This window comes from Emydura macquarii, unplaced genomic scaffold (assembly GCF_026122565.2).
Source record: "Emydura macquarii macquarii isolate MOO-44397 ecotype Brisbane River unplaced genomic scaffold, CSIRO-AGI_Emac_v2 contig_2531, whole genome shotgun sequence".
Classification (NCBI taxonomy): Eukaryota; Metazoa; Chordata; order Testudines; family Chelidae; genus Emydura; species Emydura macquarii.
In genome coordinates this window covers 4,296,124-4,318,926 of record NW_027132668.1, presented here as the reverse complement: position 1 = coordinate 4,318,926, position 22,803 = coordinate 4,296,124, and the positions used below count along the sequence as shown (strand labels likewise).

General features: G+C 46.5%; 1 protein-coding gene across 2 annotated transcripts in view; it reads left to right on the top strand.

Annotated features, from left to right (window-relative positions):
* Positions 1-6,231: 6,231 nt before the first annotated feature.
* The window catches only part of UXS1 (UDP-glucuronate decarboxylase 1), a 98,604-nt gene continuing 82,032 nt past the window's right edge, over positions 6,232-22,803 (top strand). For both annotated transcript variants that reach the window (XM_067563610.1, XM_067563608.1), the window contains exon 1: positions 6,232-6,444. In XM_067563610.1, the coding sequence (XP_067419711.1) occupies positions 6,348-6,444 (97 nt within the window). In that variant the 5' untranslated portion in view covers positions 6,232-6,347. The remainder of the gene's footprint in view (positions 6,445-22,803) is intronic.

Below are 22,803 nucleotides of genomic sequence, written 5' to 3'. Positions count from 1 at the left end.
TCTGCATTTCTTACATTCCAGGTAAGTGCATTAGGGTATGGGGGGTGGGGGGAGGGCACCTGCTCCTCCTTCTTGATTTTGTGAATCTAGCCCTTCATTTCTTTTGCTTTTATTAAAAAATGGTTAAAAATGCCCCCAAAACAAAAGAAGCCTTTCATTTGAACCACAAATATATTTTTCAGCTCTTTCAGTTTGCCAAATTTCTGTTGGATTTGAACTTTTTTTTAATCTTCCAGTGAACCAAAAAATCAGTTATTCACACAGCTGTAGTGACAGAGTTAAGCACGTGAGTAAGAGTTTGCAGGCCTGGAGCCATACTATCCTCATCAGTAAAATGGCAATAATCAGCCTTTGCCTCAGGGTTAAATAAGTACTACCCCATTAATACAAGCATGCATATTACTCTAGGCTGATTCTAGGGGAGTTGAGTGAGTTGGGTATGAGGGAACAGTTATGCTCCCAGAGATTGCAGTGAAGGTTATATTGCTGGTTAGGAAGGTTCAATTGTGTAGGAAGTACGTTTTAGGAATATTCTCCTCCTCATCCCAGAGCATCTTTACAGACACAGGCAGCAGTACAATGTCACCATTCATTCCTGTCCATGGCTTGATACTCTATTGAACCCAGCTTGGGCATGCCCCTGCCTAAGATGTCCCACTGTCTAGTCAGTGGTCAGTCTCTAGGATGGATAACTTTGGTTAAGTTGGCATTATTTTCTCTGGCATCCTAACATCTGTTTGTGTTCTACAGTGTGCCTGCCATTGCTATCTTTTTAACTGCAGCCAATCCTGTACCCTTATTTCTGATTTCAGATCCCACCCTTCTTCTAACTTCTTTATATTTGTCTTAAAATCCACTTTACACCTGCTGTCTTCTGAAGAATTCTCATCCCGTACTGCCTCCAGCCTTCTGTCTGTTTCATTTAATACAGCTGCTTCCAGATCATAGACTGATGCTGTTAGTACACTGGTTTGATTAATTTTCACTTTGTATCAAACATAATGTTTTTATCAGCCCGTAATTTTATCATCTTCTTGTAACGTCATCCTTGTAACGTCATCCCAGATGGAACCTTTGGCACTCATCAAGCTTCCTAGGTATACATAATATTTTAATTGTTTTATGACTTCACCACTGCTGCATTTCAACACTATTTTCCAAGATACAACCACTTCATTATCTTGGCATTTAGTATAAGTCCAAGTCTACTATACCAATTTTCCAAGGTAGAGAAGAGTATCATAATTAATTCAAACATGTCTGCTAGTTGCATGAAGTAATGTGCACAAGTTAAAGAGCTTACCTCTAGGTCATCCAATATCATGCCCTCCAACTTGTCTACCATTCTTAATGTCCAATTTAAGAACATGAAGAAAAGCAATGTGATTCCATGCCCTTTGTCTTTGTCTTATACCAAACTTTGGTTTGAACCAATTGCTTAATTTCCCACCAATTCTTACAGCACTACAAGCGCCTCTGTACATAACTTTGATAATTGCAGTTATCCTACCTGGAACTCCATATGACTTTACTATTTACATAATGATTCTGTCCAAACTGAATCAAATGCCTTTGTGAAGTGGATGAAAAGAGCAAACATCCTCATTCTCACTTTTTTTCTCCATTAAATGTGGGAATGTGAATATCCAACCAATGCAACTTTGGCCTGGTCTGAAGCCACACTGTTCCTTGCCTATCACTTCCTTTAAAACTGGCCTTAATCCATTGACAATTACTTTCATCATGATTTTACCTAATACTGGTCATAATCTTATACCTCTGTAATATTCAGACGGTAGGATCTCCTTTCTTCAGGATTGATACAACCTTTGCTTTTAGCCAGTCATCCGGTACCTCATCTTGCTTCCACACTTCCTTATATATTTTTCCTAATGCCTTGGTAGCACTTGTCCCATAGGCTTTAGCAGCTCAGCTCTTACACTGTCTGTTCCTGCAGCTTTCCCATTTTTTAACTGCTTCACTGTTCTATTTTTCCTTCTTATGGTAGTTCAGTGCTGATATCCAGTCTGCCTTGAAAACTGCCCCGTTCATCTAGCACATCTAGAATGCTTGCATCTGGATGAACTATAGGATTCAACCTTTTGTCAAAATGCTGCTTCCATACTTCCAGCACTGCTTTGGCATTTGTTATTTGTTCACCAGTAGCCTTTCTTACTGCTTGCATCGTTGGCATGACTGTGTTTCCATACAACTTAATCCTTATTTCATACTGTTTTCGTATGTTGTTTTCTTGACACATTCTCTAGTTGTTGAGCCTCTTTTTTCCAGAACTTTTGGTTGTCCAGTCTTTGTGATTTCTTCACCATTTTGGGCAATTCTTTTACTTCTTCTGCTTTCCCAGCACTGCATTCTTGGTTTGTTTACATTTTTCCTGTAACCGTCTTGTTTTGTTGCTTTTCCAGCTTTTCCGTGTTTGCTTATGCCTTCCACTAACTTCCTCTGCTGTATTTTGTATAGCTTCCTTGAATATTTCCTATTCAATCAATGTGATGATGAAGAAATCTAACTAAATTAATGGCCTGAAACGCTCTCCAAGCTTCACCTGTATGCCTCCCTCACCGAGTTATCCTTTTACTTACCAAGATCAAGTGTGGCTCCAGTTGCACTCTTCTTTCTCTTGGACTTTAAATTGCTCTTAATCTTTCCCATGAGTAGTGCCATGCTCTGAATGTCTATAGACTATAACATCCATCAGTGACCTTCTATGACTTTTACTGATGATAATGTGGTTAAGCTGATTTTTAATTTGACTATCTGGTGAGTTCCAGATGTACAAGTAATTGTAACCTTTTGCATATATTTGTGAAGAAACCTGGTACTGCCAGTAATCAGATTGTGCATATCACAGTAAGTTAAGTTCTTAACCTTTCCCCATCATTGTTTGCCATCCTAATGCCATGTGGTCCACTGCTGTTCATTTGCTTACCGTGTTCATGAGCAACCTTTGCATTCATATCTCCGATCATCAAAATCATATCATGATCAGGAATCTCATCTATAATGGTATCCATCTATCTATAAAATCCATCCTTCTTTTCCTCTTCTTCTGCTTCTGTTGGTGCATAACAGCAGATTACTGTTATGCATATGGTTACTACTGCCTACAATAAACTTACTGTGATGATCTGCTCAGACACTATTTTCCAGCTGTTAATTGAAGTAACTGTTCTCTTGTCCACTGCTATCGCAACCCCATTCCTATGCTTGTCCACTTTAATTTCCAGAATAACACAAAGTATAATTTACAACTGTGAACTCTCTTGTACCCAGCCGCTGTGTCTTCTGTATGGCAACAAAGGCTTGTAACGTCCTTAACTCCACTGCTATTAGCTCAGTCTGGCCTGGACCAAACAGAGTTCTAACATTTTATCTTGCAATATGTGTAATATGTTTAGTCATTATCCGAAATCATGACCATTTCCATTTCCTAGACTTGATAAGCCTGGATAAAAATCCCTATATGTTAGTCTGTCTTGCTATACTGTTTCTATAACAAGTACATTTCAGATGTAAAGGCTGGTTAGGCCAATCCACCCTATCCAGCTCCTGGGAAATGCCATGTCATTCATAGCCTGTAGGAGGAAGGGTGTTACCGGACTGATAATATTTTACATTATAGTTTTGTATTTTTTCAATGTACAGCACCATGCCTTTCACATATGTAAAAATGTTTTGTGTTTTTTAAGCAAAATAAATTCGTTTTAAGATCAAGTAATTGTATTTTGCTATAAAAAACAAAACATGTTTTTAAATGTATGCCTGGAGTTCTAGAGTTCTAGAGTTCATCCTAATTTTGGTTGTTTCGGACATTCATGCTTTTCAGATTGAAAAACACTGAAGGAACGTAGCCACCCTAAATATCACTCCTGTTTTAACTTTTTTTTTTTTAAACCTATAATTGTTGCAGGATAACCCCTAAAATTGCTTTTAAGGAAATAGAAAGTTCTAGACAAACCAACCTAAATTTATGTTTGTAGAGCATGCCAAAGTCCTCAGATGCACAGCATTATAGGAGTGCAAAATAGTATTATTGTAAACAAAAAAAAAAAAATGCTAATTTTAAACAAGCGTTGCTGTACATTAAAAGTACAGATCTATTATGGAAAATATTATCAATCCAATCATACCTTTCCTCTTACAATCATACAGATTGGGAGGGTCCATACTGGAAAGAAAGGACTGAACGTTTGGGATAGAGAAGGAGCAACAAATATGTGCTTGGTGCTGTACAGGACAGAAACATGGTATATCCCTAAGGGTCTGATCCTCTTCAGGGATGCTTCAACTATTTGATGGGACTTCACATATGCTATTTTATGAACAGGATGGGGTACACACTCCAATCTACCAATGCCCAAGTGTGAGTTGTGAAGCATGACAGAATCAAAATGAGAGACAGAAATAATTATTCATGAAGGGAACTGAAAATGTTGTAGAAATACTTCCTTTTGCGTAACTAACTTTTTCTGTAACCTTAGTCAGCTGATTATTTATTTCTGATATAAATAAATTTCAAGAATAAAGTGGGAGGATACCAAATTTGAGTGGAATGTAGATAACCTTGGAACTAAAATGAGGGACATGTAAGAGGTATGTACCCTGATACCTTTCACAGCTTTAGGAGGACTGGTGAAAGAGAGAGGTGGGAAGAGATTAGACAAATCATGACCCTACTGAATTCAGTGGCCTACTGGCAACTGAATTTGGCCACAGGACTCTACAGCACAACACTCAGCTTCCAGCAGGTAAACAGCGGATCTAGCTTGATTGTGCTGACTTTTTTTTTAACCCCAAATTTCATTGTCTAAATGAAGCACATATCTAGCTGCTTCTACTGCACCAAAGCCAGCCCAGATCCTGGTGCAAGAGTACCCCAAAAACCAGCACCTGGATCTTGCTGGATCCAGACAACTTGGGGGCCCCACCCTGAACATTTCTCTGCCTAAATAGAAAACAGGTTTAGCTGCTTCTATTTCAGGAAGAAAAAAATCTGCTTGCCAACATTTCCTGGGGCACTAGCTGCCAGTGCTTGGCTCTGGCTGGTTCCTCCCAAGTTTTGGCTTCAACACCCCACATTTCCTTACTTAACTAGCGAACATCATGGTTGGTGAAGTAATATCTTTTATTGGATCAACTTCTGAGAGAGACAAGCTTTCGAGAAGAGATATTATCTCATCCACCTTGTCTCTCTAATATACCTAGGACACATAACTACAACAACATTGCATACAACATCATGGTTAGCAGCTTCAATGCAGTTTGAAAATGTGCACAGCTGGAGCACACTCCAGCACAACAGAAGCCCTAATCTGGCATGAATATGCTGCTGAATCTAGACAGTTTTTGGTCCAATCATCCAAATTCTATTGTCTAAATGTTTAGTTGCTCCTACTGCTAGGCCTTGATACATCCTAGTGCTACAATGTTGCAGTGTGTTGTGCCACAGTATCTTTTTCCAACAGTGCCACAGTAGTGCTGGTATAAGCTACATGGGTAAAAAGTATAGTTTTGCTGATATAAACAGTATAATTATGCCAGCAAAGTGCAACTAGTATAAACCCGGCCAGATACTGCGTCTGAGGTTTTGCACCTGTTAGGCCAGCATGTTTTGGAGTCTGGATTCTTAAGGTGCGTAACAAATGGCTAAAAGCGGAGTCGAGTTAGCCAATGGCTTTCGGGCGCTGGAATGGAGGAGGTTGTGGCGCTGTTTGTTTTGCAGGAGTAGGGCAGCAGATAAACTTCTTCTCCCTTTGAGGTAGGTGGGATGCAGCCGGCGCCAGACCCAAGTGGATTTATTGCGGCCGGGCGCTGCAGGGTCTGGATTATTTGGGTGTCTCTGCAGTCTCCTGGGAAAATAAAAGCAGCGAGGCTGGGGCAAGACAGGCTGGCTCCAGGGCGGCAGACCCAAGTTCTCATGGCACCGCAGGGCGGGGGTGCACGGTGGGGTGAGGGGACGACGGCCCGTGAGAGGAGTCGGAATTTGCGAGGCTAGAGACCGCTCTGCCCACCTCCCGTCCGACTGAGGACCACTGGGGCCAATGAGCCAGGCTCGCGCAGCTCTCTCTCTCTCTCTCTCTCGCGCGCGCGCCCTCAGCACCAGTCCGCCCGCCCCGCGCAGGCGCACTCATCACCCGTCCCCCTCCCACCGGCCTCCTCCAACGCGGAGCACACCTCCCACCCAGCCGAGAGCGACGCCGGCTGCGCATGCGCGCGGGCCCGGGCTGGGCAGCGGGCAGGAGAGGCAGGAACTGTAACTGTCTCAGCCTCGCTGTCGGCGGCGGCGGCGGTTGCTGCTGCTGGAGTTCGCGCCGCGCGCCCGGCCGGGGATGGTGAGCACGGGCCCGCTGCTGCGCCTGCTGACCGCCATCGACCGCCGGAGGATGAAGCTGCTCATGGGGCTCGCCCTCGCCGCCTACGTGGCCTGTGAGTGGGGCGGGTTCGCTCCTTCGGCCCCGCAGCCCCCGCTGCTGCTGCAGGGCCGCCGCCGCCGGCCCGAGCCTGCTGCAGCTGCCCCTCGGCGCGTCGCCCCCTTGCCCGCCCCAGCGGCAGGCCGTGGGCGCGCGGGGCATGTAGCGTGTGCCCGGGGGGCTGCTGCCCAGGGAATCCCGCCCAGCCACTTGGCTCCCCCCGGAGGAGTTTGGAGGGTCGGGCCCGTGTGCGGCTGCTGCCGAGGGCTAGCGGGGAGGGGATGTCGAGGGGCGCCCCGAGGCAGGAGAGCGCCGGGCGGTTGCCCTGCACGGCAGGTTGATGCTCAGCAGCATTGGGAAAACCAGAGTCTCTCGCCTCTCTTCCCCTCCCCGGCCAGGTGTGTTGTCTGAAGTTGAAGCCGCCCTGCCGTGGCGGGGAAAACTCCTCCCCAACAAACAGCTGGTGGTGCAGAGCAGCAGCAGACCCTCGAGCTCAGTCGCTCAGTGCACCGGGTCACTTAAACAGAGCTGTCTTTAAAAACAAATCAAACCCCACAGGAGATGGCGTGGGCATTTGGGGGCCCCTCAGCAGGGCTGACGAGAGGGAGGACAGTTGTACCAGGGTCCTGAGCTGCCCCTTCCCTTCCCCCCCATCGAGTCTAACTCCTGTGTACATAAAGAGAAGGGAGGAAATGGGTCCCCAGTGAACATAATGTACCGGCACCCAAAATTTATACTGATGGGCCTGACCCTAATGACAGTGTTCAAACTGCCCTGTACATGACACCTGGGTTCGCCTACTGATTTTGGCCTTTATAACATAAGTGTTGAATGTTTATCTTCTTGGGGGCAGTGGCATACTTTTTTCTTCTCCTTGGTGGTTTCTGCACTGAGCTGCTTGTATTGCTCACACTGTGTTTTGCACAGCACTAAGATAATATGTTCACAGTATAGAAGTGGTGTGGGGTACAGCTAAGGGGAAGTTCTCTAGGACAGGGGCCCTGTCTCCGCTTGTTTCTGTATAGCACCTAACAACTTTTGGGCGATAATAGATAATGCTCTAATGTTGTATTTTGTGCAGTATTGAACATGTTGTTGGATTCTAAGATTCTGGACAGAAGCATAAGAGTAGATGGGAGAATATTAAAATAATTATTGAAAACAATCCAGGTGTCTCATTAGACCTGAATTAAGTTGCAAGGCCCCAGAATTGCCCCTCGGCGCATTGCCCCTCCCAAGCCTTCTCTTCTTCTCTGCCCAGTTCAGTATATTCATTAGATTTCTATAGGTAATTTTTGTGTATTACATTCAATTTATTTTATGCTAGCCCACTTTTTTATTTTCAACGTGCTGCAGATCTTTACACTGACAACAAGTAGCGGCATTATAGAAGTTGTCTGGATGATGCTGGAGGCTTTGGCAGTTGGGTTGGGGACAGTTGGAGCTTTTGATGCCCAGAGAGACATGTGACCTTGTTTAGTTTTGGGTATGCAGGAGGTAGTGAAGGCTTTTTGTATTTGAGATGGGATGCATGTATCTTGTCTTTTATTCTTGGGCAGAGGTGACTGTGTATCTTGGGAGAAAAGGCATCTGAGTTTCAAGTTCCCCACCCTGTCAACTGTTGGTAACAACTAGCTGCCCCACTACAACTCAGTAGTTGCACTTGCACTTACACTAGTGACACATAATAAGCCCATTGTTTCTACTAAAATGGGATCATTGAAATACTTCAGTTGCCAACAGTAATTATCATTAACTCCAAGGGACAGTTCACATCTCACCGATTCATTTCAGGTTGTCTGCTGACATGGGCAGACATCAATACATTGCTTTATACACTTTCACAGTTTGAAGGTTTTCTTCAGTCATAAGAAAGAGATACTTTATTAAAATGAAAACTTAAAGTCCAAAGCAACGTTAAATAGGCAATGTAAAAATAAGCCAGAATTTGGTGGCAGTTTACGTTGCCACATAATTATATTTATGAGGTCTCCTGGTTCTGGGTAAAATGATGGCTGGGTTTATTTTTTTAGCCAGCAGTTCCTGTGTACCCTCTATGGGTTAAGTTTAGTCTTAAAGAGAGAGGGAGAAACAGTGAGAGGATATTTACTGGCTGGACCTATAAGATCACAGATTGTCACTGCTCATTCTTTGAGAATTGCATTAATAAGGGGGAGAGAAATACTGCAGTTTCGGATGTGGCTAAGAGTAGCCTGAAATGGAATAAATAGGTTGCTCTAATCCTGTAGGTAGTTGTCAGAGAAGGCTTTTTGCAAATCTGTCATGTCTGATTATTATACCTCCTAAATCTTTTGACTTGTTCTGCCATAGTCATTAGTTATAACTCTTGTATCTTCAGCATATTATGACAAGGTGCTGTACAGCTCTGATCTGATAGTTTCTTGAGAAACTAAATGTTTATTGTCTTTATTGTAAAAGATGTCTCTATCCCATCCCCCACTCCTGGAAGTATATTTGTTGGGATAACACTGAATCAACACAGTGCCAGACTGAAGTCGCATGCAGTTGAGAAAATTGAACTACTTGGGCAGGTGCATGTTCTGGCACAATTTTTTTCAAGTACTCTTTTCTAGTGATTAAGTGCATGTCACTGTAGGATTCTTTTGGCAGCATGTAGTGTATATACACACATAGCATCCCTAGAGTGGGTATAACAGCAGTGTAGATGGTGAGGCACAGATTAAGCAGTAGAGTGAACACATGCCTGAAGGTGTGGGTATGTACCCCGGAGTACATACCTTACATGTTCCCTACTGAGCCAAGCTGTGCCTCCCGTCTACACTGCTATTTTTAGCAATATAGTATCCGACTGCTGGAGCCTTTCCCATCCCCACTAAAAGACTCCAGCAATGGGAAAAGACTCTGGCAACAGGGAAGGGCAACGGCTGCTGGAGCTCTTCTCCACCTCAGGTAGAAGAGCTCTTCCGGTAGCAGAGTGTGTGTGGAAAGGCTGTCAGCTCCCCTCTGCTGGAGCCCTTCTCCTCTGCAGGGAAAGCTTCTGGCAGTGGGCAGCAGCTGAACACTTTCCCCTCTACCTCCCCTTTGCCAGAGCCTGTGGATGTGGTGTACTTTTCACAGCAGAGTGTAGCTACACATATGCTACATGCTACCAGTGAGTAGTATAGACATAGCCTCGGTGAAGGGGTGAGTGTCTTATTTGATTACAAAACATATTGTGCTTTTGCTTACAAAACACTTAACAAAGAGGGCCAATCTACTCAGGGCATGTCTACACACTTACAGCCACTGCAGTAATTGCTGTGGTTTTTCATGTTCACACTGCCCTCTTTCTGTTGGTGGTGCATATCCTCACCAGGAGCATTTCCACTGACTTAAGAGGGGCAGTGTGGAGGGCTCTCAGCTCCCCACTTCCTGCTGGGAGCCCGGCTACTGCACAGAGCTCCCTACTGGGAGCCCACCTAGCTCCTGGCTCCTCATTTTCCAGCCAAGAGCCACGAGGGAGCCTGGCTTAGGGCCAGGGAGCAGCCCAATTCAGAGCCCCCCACCTGCCTAGGAGTGACAGGCAGGTAGGCTCCCTGCTTTCTTGTCAATTTCATGGCTCCAGCACAGTGAGATTGACAAGAATGACAGCCAACAGCTCATATAAGTAAAGTCTACACAGGCACTGAGTCGCCCTAACTATACCGACATAAGTCTACGCCTCTTGTGGAACTGAAGTAATGATGTGTGGTCGGGCCCTTACATCAGTGGCAGCAAAGTTATAGTGTAGATACTGATATAACTAGATTGGCGTAAGCTGCCTTATGTTGACCTAACTATAGGGTAGACCAGGCCTCAGAGAGTTAGCAAACTGGATGTAGGGCCTACTAAAGCCAGCTGAAAGTTTCCTTGTGTCTCCAGTACCAAAATATGTGACTTTTTAGGTATTCACTTTTTTAAGGCTCTCCTCTCTGAGCAATCACTGACTGGAATGAGTGTCCTGCAGAGATTGGTTGCAGAATCAAGCCATTAGTAACTTATTACAGAACTCAGTGATTTCGTAGGAACAAGAGAGACATCCTTACTTTCCACTTAAGTTCACATCAAAGACATTGTAGCCATAAAATCATAGAAGATTAGGGTTGGGACGGATCTCGGGATGTCATCTATTCCAACCGCCTGCTCAAAGCAGGACTAACTCCAACTAAATCGTCCCAGCCAGGGCTTTGTCAAGCTGGGCCTTAAAAACCTCTAAGAATGGAGATTTCATCACCTCCTAGGTAAACCATTCCAGTGCTTCACCACCCTCCTAGTGGAAAAAGTTTTTCCTAATATCCAACCTAGACTCCCCCGCCCCCCCTACTAAATTTATTAAACTTGTTTCAACTGCTTTAAGGGAACATTGTCCACATGAAAGAGCCTTTACTTTTTATAATAATTTACTTTTTGTAAAAACTAACTCCAAGAGGAGTGTTTCACAATAACAAAAAAAAATCCCATTGTAAACAGTTAATTTAAACTCCCTTGCAAGTCTGAAAGCCAAATTTTGCAGGGATAAGAACATGAAAGTGACTATAAACAGAAGTTAAATTAACTTCATTGATTTTCATTGTCCAACAGGAGAGAAATTCAAACAGTAAACAGACTATACATAACAAATGAGATTTTAAAAAATCTTTTGCTTTTTAAAAATATAGTGGCACTAATAACATGCATAAATAAATTTTGATTACACCATACAGGTCAAGATTTTTAAAATGGATACCTAAATGTAGGCTCTTTAGCTGAGGTTAGTCCTGGTTAGTGCTGCTTTGAGCAGGGGATTGTATTAGATGACCTCCTGAGGTCCCTTCCAACTCTGATTCTTAAATCCATACTGATAAAGCTCTGATCCTGCAACAACTTACAGAGCTGCTCACCTTTATTCATGTGCATAATCTTATTGATGTATGTAAATCTCTGCAGGATTGGTACCTTATTTAGGTATCTAAGTGTAGGCTTGGAGTCTAATTATTGAAAATATTGGCTAGGATTTTAAAAATAATGATATCCTTTAAATCTGTAAAATTTGCTTTAATCTTAATATTTTTGTAAATCACTTAGATATCTTGGTATGACAAAGTGATCAAATTTGATGCAAGAATTCAACTTCCAGTAAACATCAATTTTTTGTTCATTCACAAACATTATAATTCTCAGAATGTCTATTAGTGGTCTCACTACATTTCTCCTCAGAAATGTCGTTAGTAATATTCCATACTGAAGTATAGTAGTATTATGATTTCATTACTTTTGAAAAATATATCACAGTACAGTTACTATTATAAAAACTAAATATTTCAAAATAATGTGCAAAATACATTTTTGGAGGGTATCTTGATTTTTTCCCCAATAGTGTTTGTTTACTTAATTGTTAAATTGCAAAATGGAGTGACTTGCAATGGTCTCCAAATCTGTGAGTGTTACTGAGACTCTAATATATATTCTAACATAGAAAGTAATATAACTTATAACTCAGTCATTTAGAACTAGCTTTTATTAGTAGCCTCCACATAGTCAAACACTTTGTCTCTATGGGCCTCGTTCTCCACTGCCTTGCACCTTGTGTAGTCATTTACATGTTTGCCAAGTGCGTGTAAAATGCCACCATTCACATTTAGCAATGTTTCACACTGGGGCCTGGTCTACATTGCCATGCTGGATCAATGAGAGATACGCAAGCTACGTGCTGTAGAATGTGTATCTCCCGTCAACTGACTTACGCTCCCTTACCGCAGCATCTTTCACTGTGCTGCGCCAGTGGGATGATCCACGGAGCCCGATGCAGTGGAATCAGTGTAGACATACCCTGACTTTGCACAAGTGAAAATTAGTGCCCAGTGTGGAAAGTATTGGAGAATCAGGCCCTTTGTCTAAGCATTTAAAGTATCTGGAGGCTAACTATTAATAAAAACTTGTTGTAAATGACTTTGAGAGTATTATAGGTCATCCTCAGCTTCCCCCCCTTCAGCTAGCCTATGGGACAGGTTGGACAAGGCAAAGATTATAGTGGTCTGTGTGACATTACAGTAACTACCTTTTGTGTCAGCCTGTCATGGATGACCAAAAGAGAAAACATTTGCTTGATGGCGGAGCATCTGATGGAGCTCTCTTTCATTTGTGGATTCATGCAGATAAGCTTCCTGTCTTACACAGCTCCCAGTTTGTGAGACCATTGGTCTCTCGACTCCTGTCTGTGTGGCCCATGGGAATGTATTGCAGTTCTGTGTTAGAAATACAGACAGATGAGGTATGGCCTGCTAGCCAAGATTTTTTTTCCTAAGAATGTATTTACCTGGAAAGAGGATGAACTGTATCCCTTCCATCTCAGTCACTGTTGTATTCTGTGCAGGAGGTGTGTATCTCATCAGAGTCACAAGTGTTCACCCTTTGCATTTTCTCTTTCTTTTCACAGAAGCCAAGTTGTTGCCCAGAAAGTTAAAGCTGTAACATTTCACCTCAGCTGACTGATCATTCTGCCAGGGAGGTTTACTGGTCTCTTTGTTAGTCTGTCAAGGCTCTCTGAGCAATGTAGGTAATACCCACCTAACATCGAGTCCCTATTGAGAGAGTTGTCCCAAACCCTTACAATATTGCCTGGGCAACAAAACTGAAGTTTTGGGGCAAGCTTTAATGGACAGTGTCACTTCTACAGTGCTGCCTGGGAAAGAAGTAGCTGCATAATACTTAGTCTGGTATCTCAGCTCCTGGAAATGGAATGCTGCATCTTTCTTTTCACCCCCTCAGAATATGGAGTAGTCTTTGGGATCCCAGAGCACAGACAGCCTCCAGAGGTGTGCTGGACTCAGGTGGAAGGGGCTGATTTTGAGTGGATTGGACCCATTAATTTTATTCTGTTTGCTTTCTATAGCTTTTACCCACACAACAGGAGTGTTGTGAGGATTAATATATATACAGCACTTTGTAAATGGAAGGGTTAAGCATTGGTTTTGTTTCAAGTTAAGGCCAAGAACTTGCAATCTCCTTTTGCTATTTTAAAAACTGTTAACTCTTGGACAACACATTTTAAGTAGCCTTAACAAGTACCTTAATTGTAAAACCATTTTATCTCAACATAGACACCAAGAAGAACATTTATTGGCCTTAATTGCCTTGCATATGTTTCTTCTTTGGCCTGGAAAAATAAATCAAAATACAAGGCTTTGAGCATGCGTGTGAGAAAAGAGGAAGGAAAAGTCACTCCATATAGCCATCTCCAATTGGTGGAAACTACATAAAAACACAGCACAATCTGCTTGCAGCAGCATCTTAGGAAATATATCTGTAATTGTAAGATTGTTGATGGAGACAACATTGTGGGCCAATGTTCTTAGCTGGTGTACCTCTGTGTTGATCCTCTGAACTGCAGTGGATACACTGATTTATGCCAACTGAAGGTCCTTTACGTGAGTTTCTCATTAAAAAAAAAAAGGTAATGACAGTGATGTTACAAATTAACTAAAATATTACAGACTCCGTTTATTGAATAATCTTATAACTTTCCAAGCTACTGAAACATACTGTTTAATATATGCAGTTTATTGTAGCTGGAACAGTTATTACATATTTAACAATAATACCACCTCACTGTTATATAATGCTTTTCATCCATAGATCTCAAAGTGCTGTACAAAGGAAGTGCCATTATCAAAGTGCTTGCATTTGACTTAGGGTATGTCTATACTGACAGCGGTGAAGTCGCCACTGTCAGATTGATCTTTCTGGATTGATTGAATGGTCAGTGTAGACCCACTCAATCGATCAGGAAGTCGACGCAGTAAATCCACCCTCTCAAGTAGTGTAGTACTGTGTTGACAGGAACGCGGTTCCCATCGGCGCAGTGCAGTGAAGACGGCACGCAGAAGGGAAGCACAGCAGTCGACGGGAGTTACGCAAGCTGCACAAGTTACGTAGCTTGTGTAACTGCCGTCGACTGCCGCTGAATTTCCAGGTCAGTGTAGACCAAGACTTATTTTACAAAGTGTCACTGCTAATTCTCATTTGTATTGAACAATGTTTCAGACAAAGGGTGCTAGTGACAATACCAGTTTTTCAGATCCACATTTCAGGCATCCTAATTTTGGTTGTTTTGGACTTTCATGCTTTTCAGATTGAAAAATGTTGCCACCCTATATATCACTCCTCTTTTAACTTTCTTGTTTACCTACAATTGTTGCAGGATAACCCCTAAAATTACTTTTAATGGAATAGAAAGGGAACAAATCTCCCTCTCCTCTTTTCAGTTAGTTTACTTTGCGCATTTGAAATATGTATGGTTAATTTCAGCGTTTATCTGGACATAGAATCAAACAAATAGGGGAGTGATTGACTTTCTCCCATGCTGCTGTGTGAAGAATACCACTTTATAAAATATTAGAAAACCATAGTTGTTAAACCACAAAAATTGAAGGGGTGACTTAAAGGCAAGGGAAAAATGAGGAATAGCTTTAAATAACTTCTGAAATGGACTAGATTTCAAGTTGTCAGTATCAGTTTACCTTGGTTCAGTACATGGTGTTTCAATTAGGCATGCTTAAGGGTCCTCGCATGGTATGTCTACACTGCAATTAAAAACCCGCGGCTGGCCCTTGCCAGCTGACTCAGGCTTACAGGGCTCTGGCTAAGGGCCTATTTAATTGCAATGTAGATTTTTCGGGCTAGGGCAGGAGCCCTAGCTCTGGCATCCTGGGAGTAGAACCCTGCAAATCCACAGATATCAACTTTATATCTATGGACCATTTTTTTGTGGATCGTGGATCGGATGCAGATCTCAAAGGTGGGGAAGCTGTTTACGTTTTACATAGTCTTTGAGGCTGTTTCAGCATCGCAATGTAGCAACAATTTCTATGAAGTTTGTTTAAGGCTATGGATATAGGCTTTAGTATACTGAGCATATTCCTCTACATTTCTCTTTAATCCAATATTAGATACTTTGGATGAGATACTTCCATCTATTTTATCACAGTTTTCTTCACAAAGTTTTATGAGAATAGGCCAGTTCTTAATAAATTGTTCAAAATAATCAACCACAGAATTCCATCGAACATCTTGAGGATGAATTAGTTTGGATCCTCCTGTTCTCTTTTGTAAAGCTGAAGCAAAATGGTTGTTATGGATGTATGTTGCGATTTCAGCAACATTTTATTTTATTCCTGGAGAAGATGTACTTAAGTCTTTGGCTAAAAGGTGCATTAAATGGGCACTGCAGCTGTATGTTAGTAAGGAGCATCCTTCCGTTTCTTCTTCTAAGTATCTTCTTATCTTTGCCACATTTGCGGCATTGTCCATGACAAAACTGTGCATGTGACAGTTGAATTTTTGTTCAGTTTATTACAGCTTTCACTGCCACTTCTTTTAATTATTATACTGTGTGGGCTCTTCCCCATGTATCTATTGTTTTTGAAAGATATGCAACCCCATCTTCTGTTGTCACACAGGCATGTGTTACTGGCTAATTGTGTACATTGCTCCACCCATCAAGGCTTAAACTGTAAGTGTACACTGTAAGTGTAGGTTTAGCATGTTTGTGATGAGATTTAATTGTAACTGTTATTTTTAAAATGAGAGAGAAATTTAGTATTTTATTGATGATTAAAAAAAAATAGAAAAATTCCAATTTAAATTAAAAAAATCCGATTTTTAAAATTTTTTAAAATTGATTTTTATGCACCCCGAGGAGAAGCCGCTTCTCTTTTTCCTGTGGCAGGGATTGGGGTGGAAGGAGGAGGATAAATGCAGTACCTCTTACCCGTGCTGCTATACTTAGCCTCCTGTCTGCTGCTGGGAGTGAAATGAGAGGGGGTCTCCACTGATCTTGGGTCATATATAAGATAGAAACTGGAGCTTGTAACATTTTTTTTCTCAGCTGTGAGTGTCTCTCTCTCCTGCATGTTTCCATTCATACTGTTCTGCAGCTAAATGGGGAGCAGTTCTTGCTCCTGGCTTCCAAGTTCTGTATAGCTCAGTGTGAGACACTTCTTGGTGGTGAGAACAAATCACTGATCATCAGGACAGTTGTGTGGGAGAGGAACCTGTTCTCCTCACATGCAGATGCAGATGGGGATGTTGGAAGACATAGGATCAGCTGAGAGGGGCCAAGTTAAGCATAATAGAAAATGACTGAGGAGCGGGCGTGACCAGAAATCTGGTGGCTGGTGGAAGGAGACTGGAAAGAAGTTTGGGAGAAGCTAGGAGAGCCTAAGGGCCTCTCACTTCAGTCTGCCTCTGACCCTTCTGTCACCTGCCTTTCAGCCCCTGTCATCTCCCTGTAGCCATTTCCTTCTATCCTGCTACTCCCCGCCCTGTCCTCTGCACACCCCGCTTCCACCACCTGGTATATTGTGTCCTCCTGTGGTCCAGCAGAGGAAGCAATGAATGTGAAGAGAGACAGCCAGGCTGCCAAAAAAACCAAACAAACCCCGAAACACACACCCCAACAACTTTTATAAAAATGTATTCTACTTCGAGTGATTGCTTATATCCATTCCAATATAGGTGAATGCACACCACTGTGCACTGGTTCCCGGAACTTTTTTCCGCTTAGACACCATAAGGTTGGCTCAGGTGCCCCCTGGAGTACCTCACTCATGCCGCAGTATATGGGGCACTGCCGACCCTGCAGGCCCTCAGTTCCTTCTTTCCGCCCGTGACGCCTCTTGCCTTCTAGCAAGCAGCATTCCCCTTACGATCTGTTATTGTTCAGTAGTTGAGTAGTTAGAGTTAAGTGTTTAAGTGTAGATAGTTAGATTTAGAATAGAAGCGACCTTGGGGCCTTAGGTCCAGGTCATGCCCGTCTCTCCTGGGTTTAAATCCTGTTCCGCTTGCGGCAAATCCCTGCCTTAAATGCCTCGGGGAGCAGCATCGTCGGGACCGATGTAAAATCTGTAAAGCCTTCAAGCCGTGGACTCAGAAAGAGAGAGATATCCGGCTGAAGGCTATTTTGATGGAGGCGGCTCTCCGCCCGGACTGTGAATTGGTGCGTTTCCCCGTGGCACTGAGCGTCTCCTTGGTGCGGCGCACACCACCGGTACCAGAGCCGACCCATTGCCGCCAGTTTCTGGTGCCCAAGAAGAGAAAACGCCAGGGCATCGAGCGCCAAGGCTCCCCCGCACTGCCTGTGCGGCCAGGGTCAAGCCAGGAGATGCACCAGCCACGGCCCATTGAGCTAGCTCCAGTGCCTGCATCTCCACGCAGGGAACCTCCCCTGACTCCTGGGGGTGAGGGAGTGCCCTTGCAAGGACTGTCGACACCAGAGGCATTCCACGCAGCATGCACCTTAATGGTCATGCCTACGCCTCTGTCCCCCCCTCGGCTGAGGGTGCAGGGACTGGTGTCCCGAAGTAAACCCGTGCTGGGTACCTCAGGTGGGTGGTCGAGACCCCGTCAGGGGCGAAGTCTCCCTCCAGACAGCCAGAGAGGGTAGAGCGTGCCGGCTCCCCTCATGGTTCTGACTACGAGTTGTCGAGCTCCTCCTCACGGTGGCACCGAGGATGGTCCACGGCACCGGAGGCAGCGTGCTCGAGGTGGCGTTGATCCAGGTCTGCCTCGTGCAGTGGGTGCAGCTCCCGCACCCTGGCACCGAGCCCTTTGCCTCCACGGCACCGATCCCGATCCCCGGCACGGAGTCTGGCGTGGATCCCGGTGCCGAAGAAACCAGCAATCGCGGTCCTTGGCATCGGGTTCGGCACCGAGGAGGCATGGGCAGCACCGCACCTAGTCCCCGAAGGGAAAGCAGCGCTGGAAGTCCTCGGCACCAAGACGGAGGTCGTTTTCCTCCAGCTCGTCGAGCCACGCATCAGCCCATCGGCACCATTCACGACGGCACCAACGCTCCTCAACCTCGTCGGGGTCGTCGAGAGACAGGTCCCTGGCGAAGTCGAGCAGAAGCTGCAGACACCGTCGGCACCGCTTTAGTGGCTCCGGGTCCCGCAAGGGCAAGTCCTGCCACGATGCCCTGCAGCCAGCACCGATGTCGGCATTGGGGTGGCCGCAGGGGCCCTGGCAGTGGCCATACTAGGGCCCATGGGGAGCACAGATGGGGCAGGGCACAGTATCTGTCCCATCTTCAGTGGCACAGCCGGTGCCCCCTCCACCTAGCCAACAGACTAAGGGCCATTCCTCGGAGAAGGAATCGGACACTGAGGAGGGACCCTCCGCAGGGCCCCTTCCACAATCCTCCTCCTCTTCCCCTGATGAGGCGGCTGCCAGGGACCATAGGGCACCCCTCCCTGACTTCAGGACCCACCAAGAGCTCCTTAAGAGGGTGGCCAACAACTTGAATATTGAACTTAAGGAGCTCTCTGAGGAGGAGGCCCCCCTCTTTGGGGTAGCTGGGGCGACGGGACCATCGAGAGTGGCCCTACCGGTACATGAGAGAGTCCTTAAACTGGTCAAGTCTCTGGCAAACCCCTGCCTCGGTGGCCCCCACCTCAAAAGGCACCAAGAAAAAGTACTATGTGCCAGCAGAGGGATTTGAATTTTTGTACACCCACCCAGCCCTGGGGACCCTGGTGGTTGATGCGGCCAACCAAAGAGACAGGCAATGTGGCTCGGGCACCACGCCTAAGAACAAGGACGATAAAAACTTGACTTGTTCGGCCGCAAAGTATATTCCACCGGGGCCCTACGACTGCGAATAGCGAACCATCAGGCCCTTTTAGGTCATTACAACCTGAACCTATGGAACTCAGTGAGGAGGTTCGCAGAGGGGTTGCCCCAGGACCAGGCGGCAGACTTTGCCACGGTCCTGGATGAGGGTGTCACGGTGGCAGGGGCGGCCAGTGATGCTGCAGACACCGCCAGCAGAGCCATGGCCTCTGCGATAGCCATGCGGCGGTGTTCATGGCTGCAGTCTTCCGGGCTGTCCCAGGAGGTGCAGCAATCCATCCAGGACCTGCCCTTTGATGGGGCAGGCCTATTCTCAGACAAAACTGACGAGAAGCTGCACGCTCTAAAAGACTCAAGAGCTACGCTCTGGTCTTTGGGACTGTACACCCCCCAGGCCTTGAGGCGTTAGTCTCGGCCGCAGCCCCAATGCCAGGCCCAACCGTCCCCTAGACCATCGCCCAGACCCTCTCAGCCCCATAGAGGCCATGACAGGAATAAGGGATTTGGGCGCCGTGATCGATTTGGATTGTCTACGGCCTCCCAGCAAGGGCCATTTAAGGGGCCTAAATCAAAGAAGCAATTTTGATGGCGCGCCCAATGGTGGCACCGATACCTCTCTCTTGGATCCACATTTCCCATTTGCAGAAAGGCTCAGACCCTACTATGCCGAGTAGCAGAATATTACATCAGACTGCTGGGTCCTTAGCATAGTTCTCAGGGGATAAGCCCTTCAGTTTACAGCTTTCCCCCCGGACTCCCTCCCCATCCCATCCCTCTTCAGGGACCCCTCTCACAAGCATCTCCTTTTGCAGTAGGTGAATTCCCTCCTCCGGGCTGGGGAAGCAGTCCCTCCACAAGAAATAGGGAGGGGATTCTACTCCATGTATTTCCTTATCCCCAAAGCAAAAGGGGGCCTGAGATCCATATTAGATCTCTGCTGACTGAACAAATTTATCAGGCATCTCAGGTTTCACATGGTCTCCCTAGCCTCCATTATTCCTTCTCTGGATCCTGAAGATTGGTATGCCTCCCTCGACCTGAAGGATGCGTATTTTCACATTTCCATCCTTCCCAGCCACAGGCACTTCCTCAGGTTTATGGTAGCTGGCCCTGCCATTTGGCCTCTCATCTGCCCCCAGGGTCTTTACGAAGTGCATGGCGGTAGTGGCGGCCCATTTGCGCTTCAGGGAGGTGCAGATCTTCCCCTACCTGGACGACGGGCTGATCAGGAGCAGGACCAGGGCCCACATTCGGAACAGCCTATCCCTCACCTGCGTGACATGCACCAGACTGGGGCTGCCCATAAATGAGTAGAAGTCCACTCTCACCCCAGTGCAGCGCATAGATTTTATCGGGGCCACCCTGGACGCTACCCAGGCCAGAGCTTTCCTCCCGTAGCCTCAGTTCGAGACGATGGCCGCGATAATTGCCCAGCTACACAGGTGCCCCACGACGACAGCCAGGCACTGCCTGTAGCTGTTGGGGCACATGGCAGCCTGTACGTATGTGGTGAGGCTGGCTCGCCTCAAACTCAGGCTTCTCCAGGCGTGGTTAGCCTCGGTGTATGCACCAGCCAGGCACTCCTTGAACAGGGTGGTCACAGTTCCCCCACAGGTCCTGGCCTCCCTGATCTGGTGGAGGACTCCCGGGGAAGTGTTAAGAGGGGATCCTTTCGGGGATCTAGCCCTTTCGGTCACCCTAATTATGGACGCTTTGGATGTGGGGTGGGGAGCCCACATCAGCACCGACCTGAGCACCCAGGTGCTGTGGTCGGAGGAGGAAAAGAACCTCCACATCAGCGTCCGGGAGCTCAGTGCAGTCGGTTGGCCTGCAGAGTGTTCCTCAGATTCCTGAGGGGCAGGATGGTGCAGGTCATCACAGACAATACACCGGCCATGTTCTATATGAACAGGCAGAGGGGAGCGCACTCCTCGGCCCTTTACCAGGATGCCATTTGACTTTGGGACTTTGCGGTGAGGCATGACTTCCATATATCTGCCTCTCACCTCCCGGGGGTCAGGAACGACAAGGCGGACCGCCTCAGCAGGTCGTTTCTATCCCGACACGACTGGTCACTGCACCCGGAGGTGGTGACTTTTATCTTCCGCAAGTGGGATGTTCCCCAACTGGACCTGTTCGCATCTTCCTGGAACAGGAAGTGCCCGAGATTCTGCTCGCTCCGGGGTCGCAAGCCGGGCTCCATTTCCGACGCGTTCCTCATAGACTGGATGGGGACCCTCGTGAATGCGTTTCCCCCCATTCCGCTCCTGCCCAAGATCCTCTTGAAAATCGAGAGGGACAAAGCGGACGTGATACTGATCGCCCCAGCCTGGCCGAGACAGCATTGGTTCAGCATGCTGCTGGAACTGTCCATCGTCCTGCCCGTGCCGCTCCCGAGGCGTTATGACCTGCTCTCACAGGACCAGGGACGCCTGCTGCACCCAGACATGGACTCCCTCCACCTGACAGCCTAGAGACTCTGGCTGACGGAGGGAGAGAGAGCTGCTCGACGCAGGTCCAACAGATTCTGCTGGGCAGCAGAAAGTCTTTCACTCAGGTCGTGTACCGGGCCAAGTGGAAACGGTTTACCTGTTGGTCCGAGTCCCGCAGCATCCCACTGAGCTGCTCACCTATACAGGCCATCTTGGAGTATCTGCTCCACCTGAAGCTCCAGGGTTTAGCACTGGCCTCTCTGAAAGTGCACCTGGTGGCCATCTCGGCCTTCCACCAGCCGATGGATGGGAGGTCATTATTTTCCCACCCTGTGTCAATCAGGTTCCTCAAAGGGGTGGAGAGGCTGTACCCGCAGGTCCGTGACCCGGTGCCTCCCTGGGATCTGAACCTGGTCCTCGCCAGACTAATGGGATTCCTCTTCAAGCCTATGGCTACATGCCCGCTGCTAGTCCTCTCGTAGAAGGTAGCCTTCTTGTTGGCCATTACATTGGCTAGGAGGGCCTCCGAGATAAGAGCTTTAACCTCAGAGCCCTCCTACACCATCTTCTATAAAGACAAGTTGCGGTTGAGACCCCACCTGGCCTTCCTGCCTAAGGTGGTCTCCCAGTTCCATTATAATCAGGATATCTTCCTCCCCGTGTTTTTTCCAAAACCGCACGGGTTGGAGGAGGAGCGGAGATGGCACTCACTAGATATGAGATGAGCGTTGGCCTACTACATCGAGAGGATACAGGCATTCCAGAAGACAACGCAGCTGTTCGTGGCAGTGGCGGACCAGATGAAGGGCTCACCTGTCTCCATCCAGCGCATCTCTGCCTGGATCACTGCCTGCATCAGGTGCTGCTATGAGCAGGTGAAGGTGCTGCTTCCAGGAGCTGTTTCAGTGCACTCAACCAGAGCCCAGGCCTCATCGGTGGCCTTCCTGGAACAAGTGCTCCTGCAGGACATCTGCAAAGCAGCTACTTGGTCGTCGGTTCACACTACGCCATCGTGCAGCAGGAGAGAAAGGACGCGGGGTTCGGCAGGGCCATGGTGAAGAGAGCAGCTCACCATTGACTCCTACCCACCTCCAAGGTATGGCTATTTAATCACCTATATTGGAATGGATATGAGCAATCACTCAAAGTAGAAAACAGGGTTACTTACCAGTAACTGATGTTCTTTGAGATGTGTTGCTCATATCCATTCCACACCCATCCTCCGTCCCCACTGTCGGAGTCGACAGAAAGAAGGGACTGAGGGCACGCAGGGTCGGTGGTGCCCCATATACCTTGGCATGAGTGCGGTATTCCAGAGGGCACCTCAGTCGACCCTA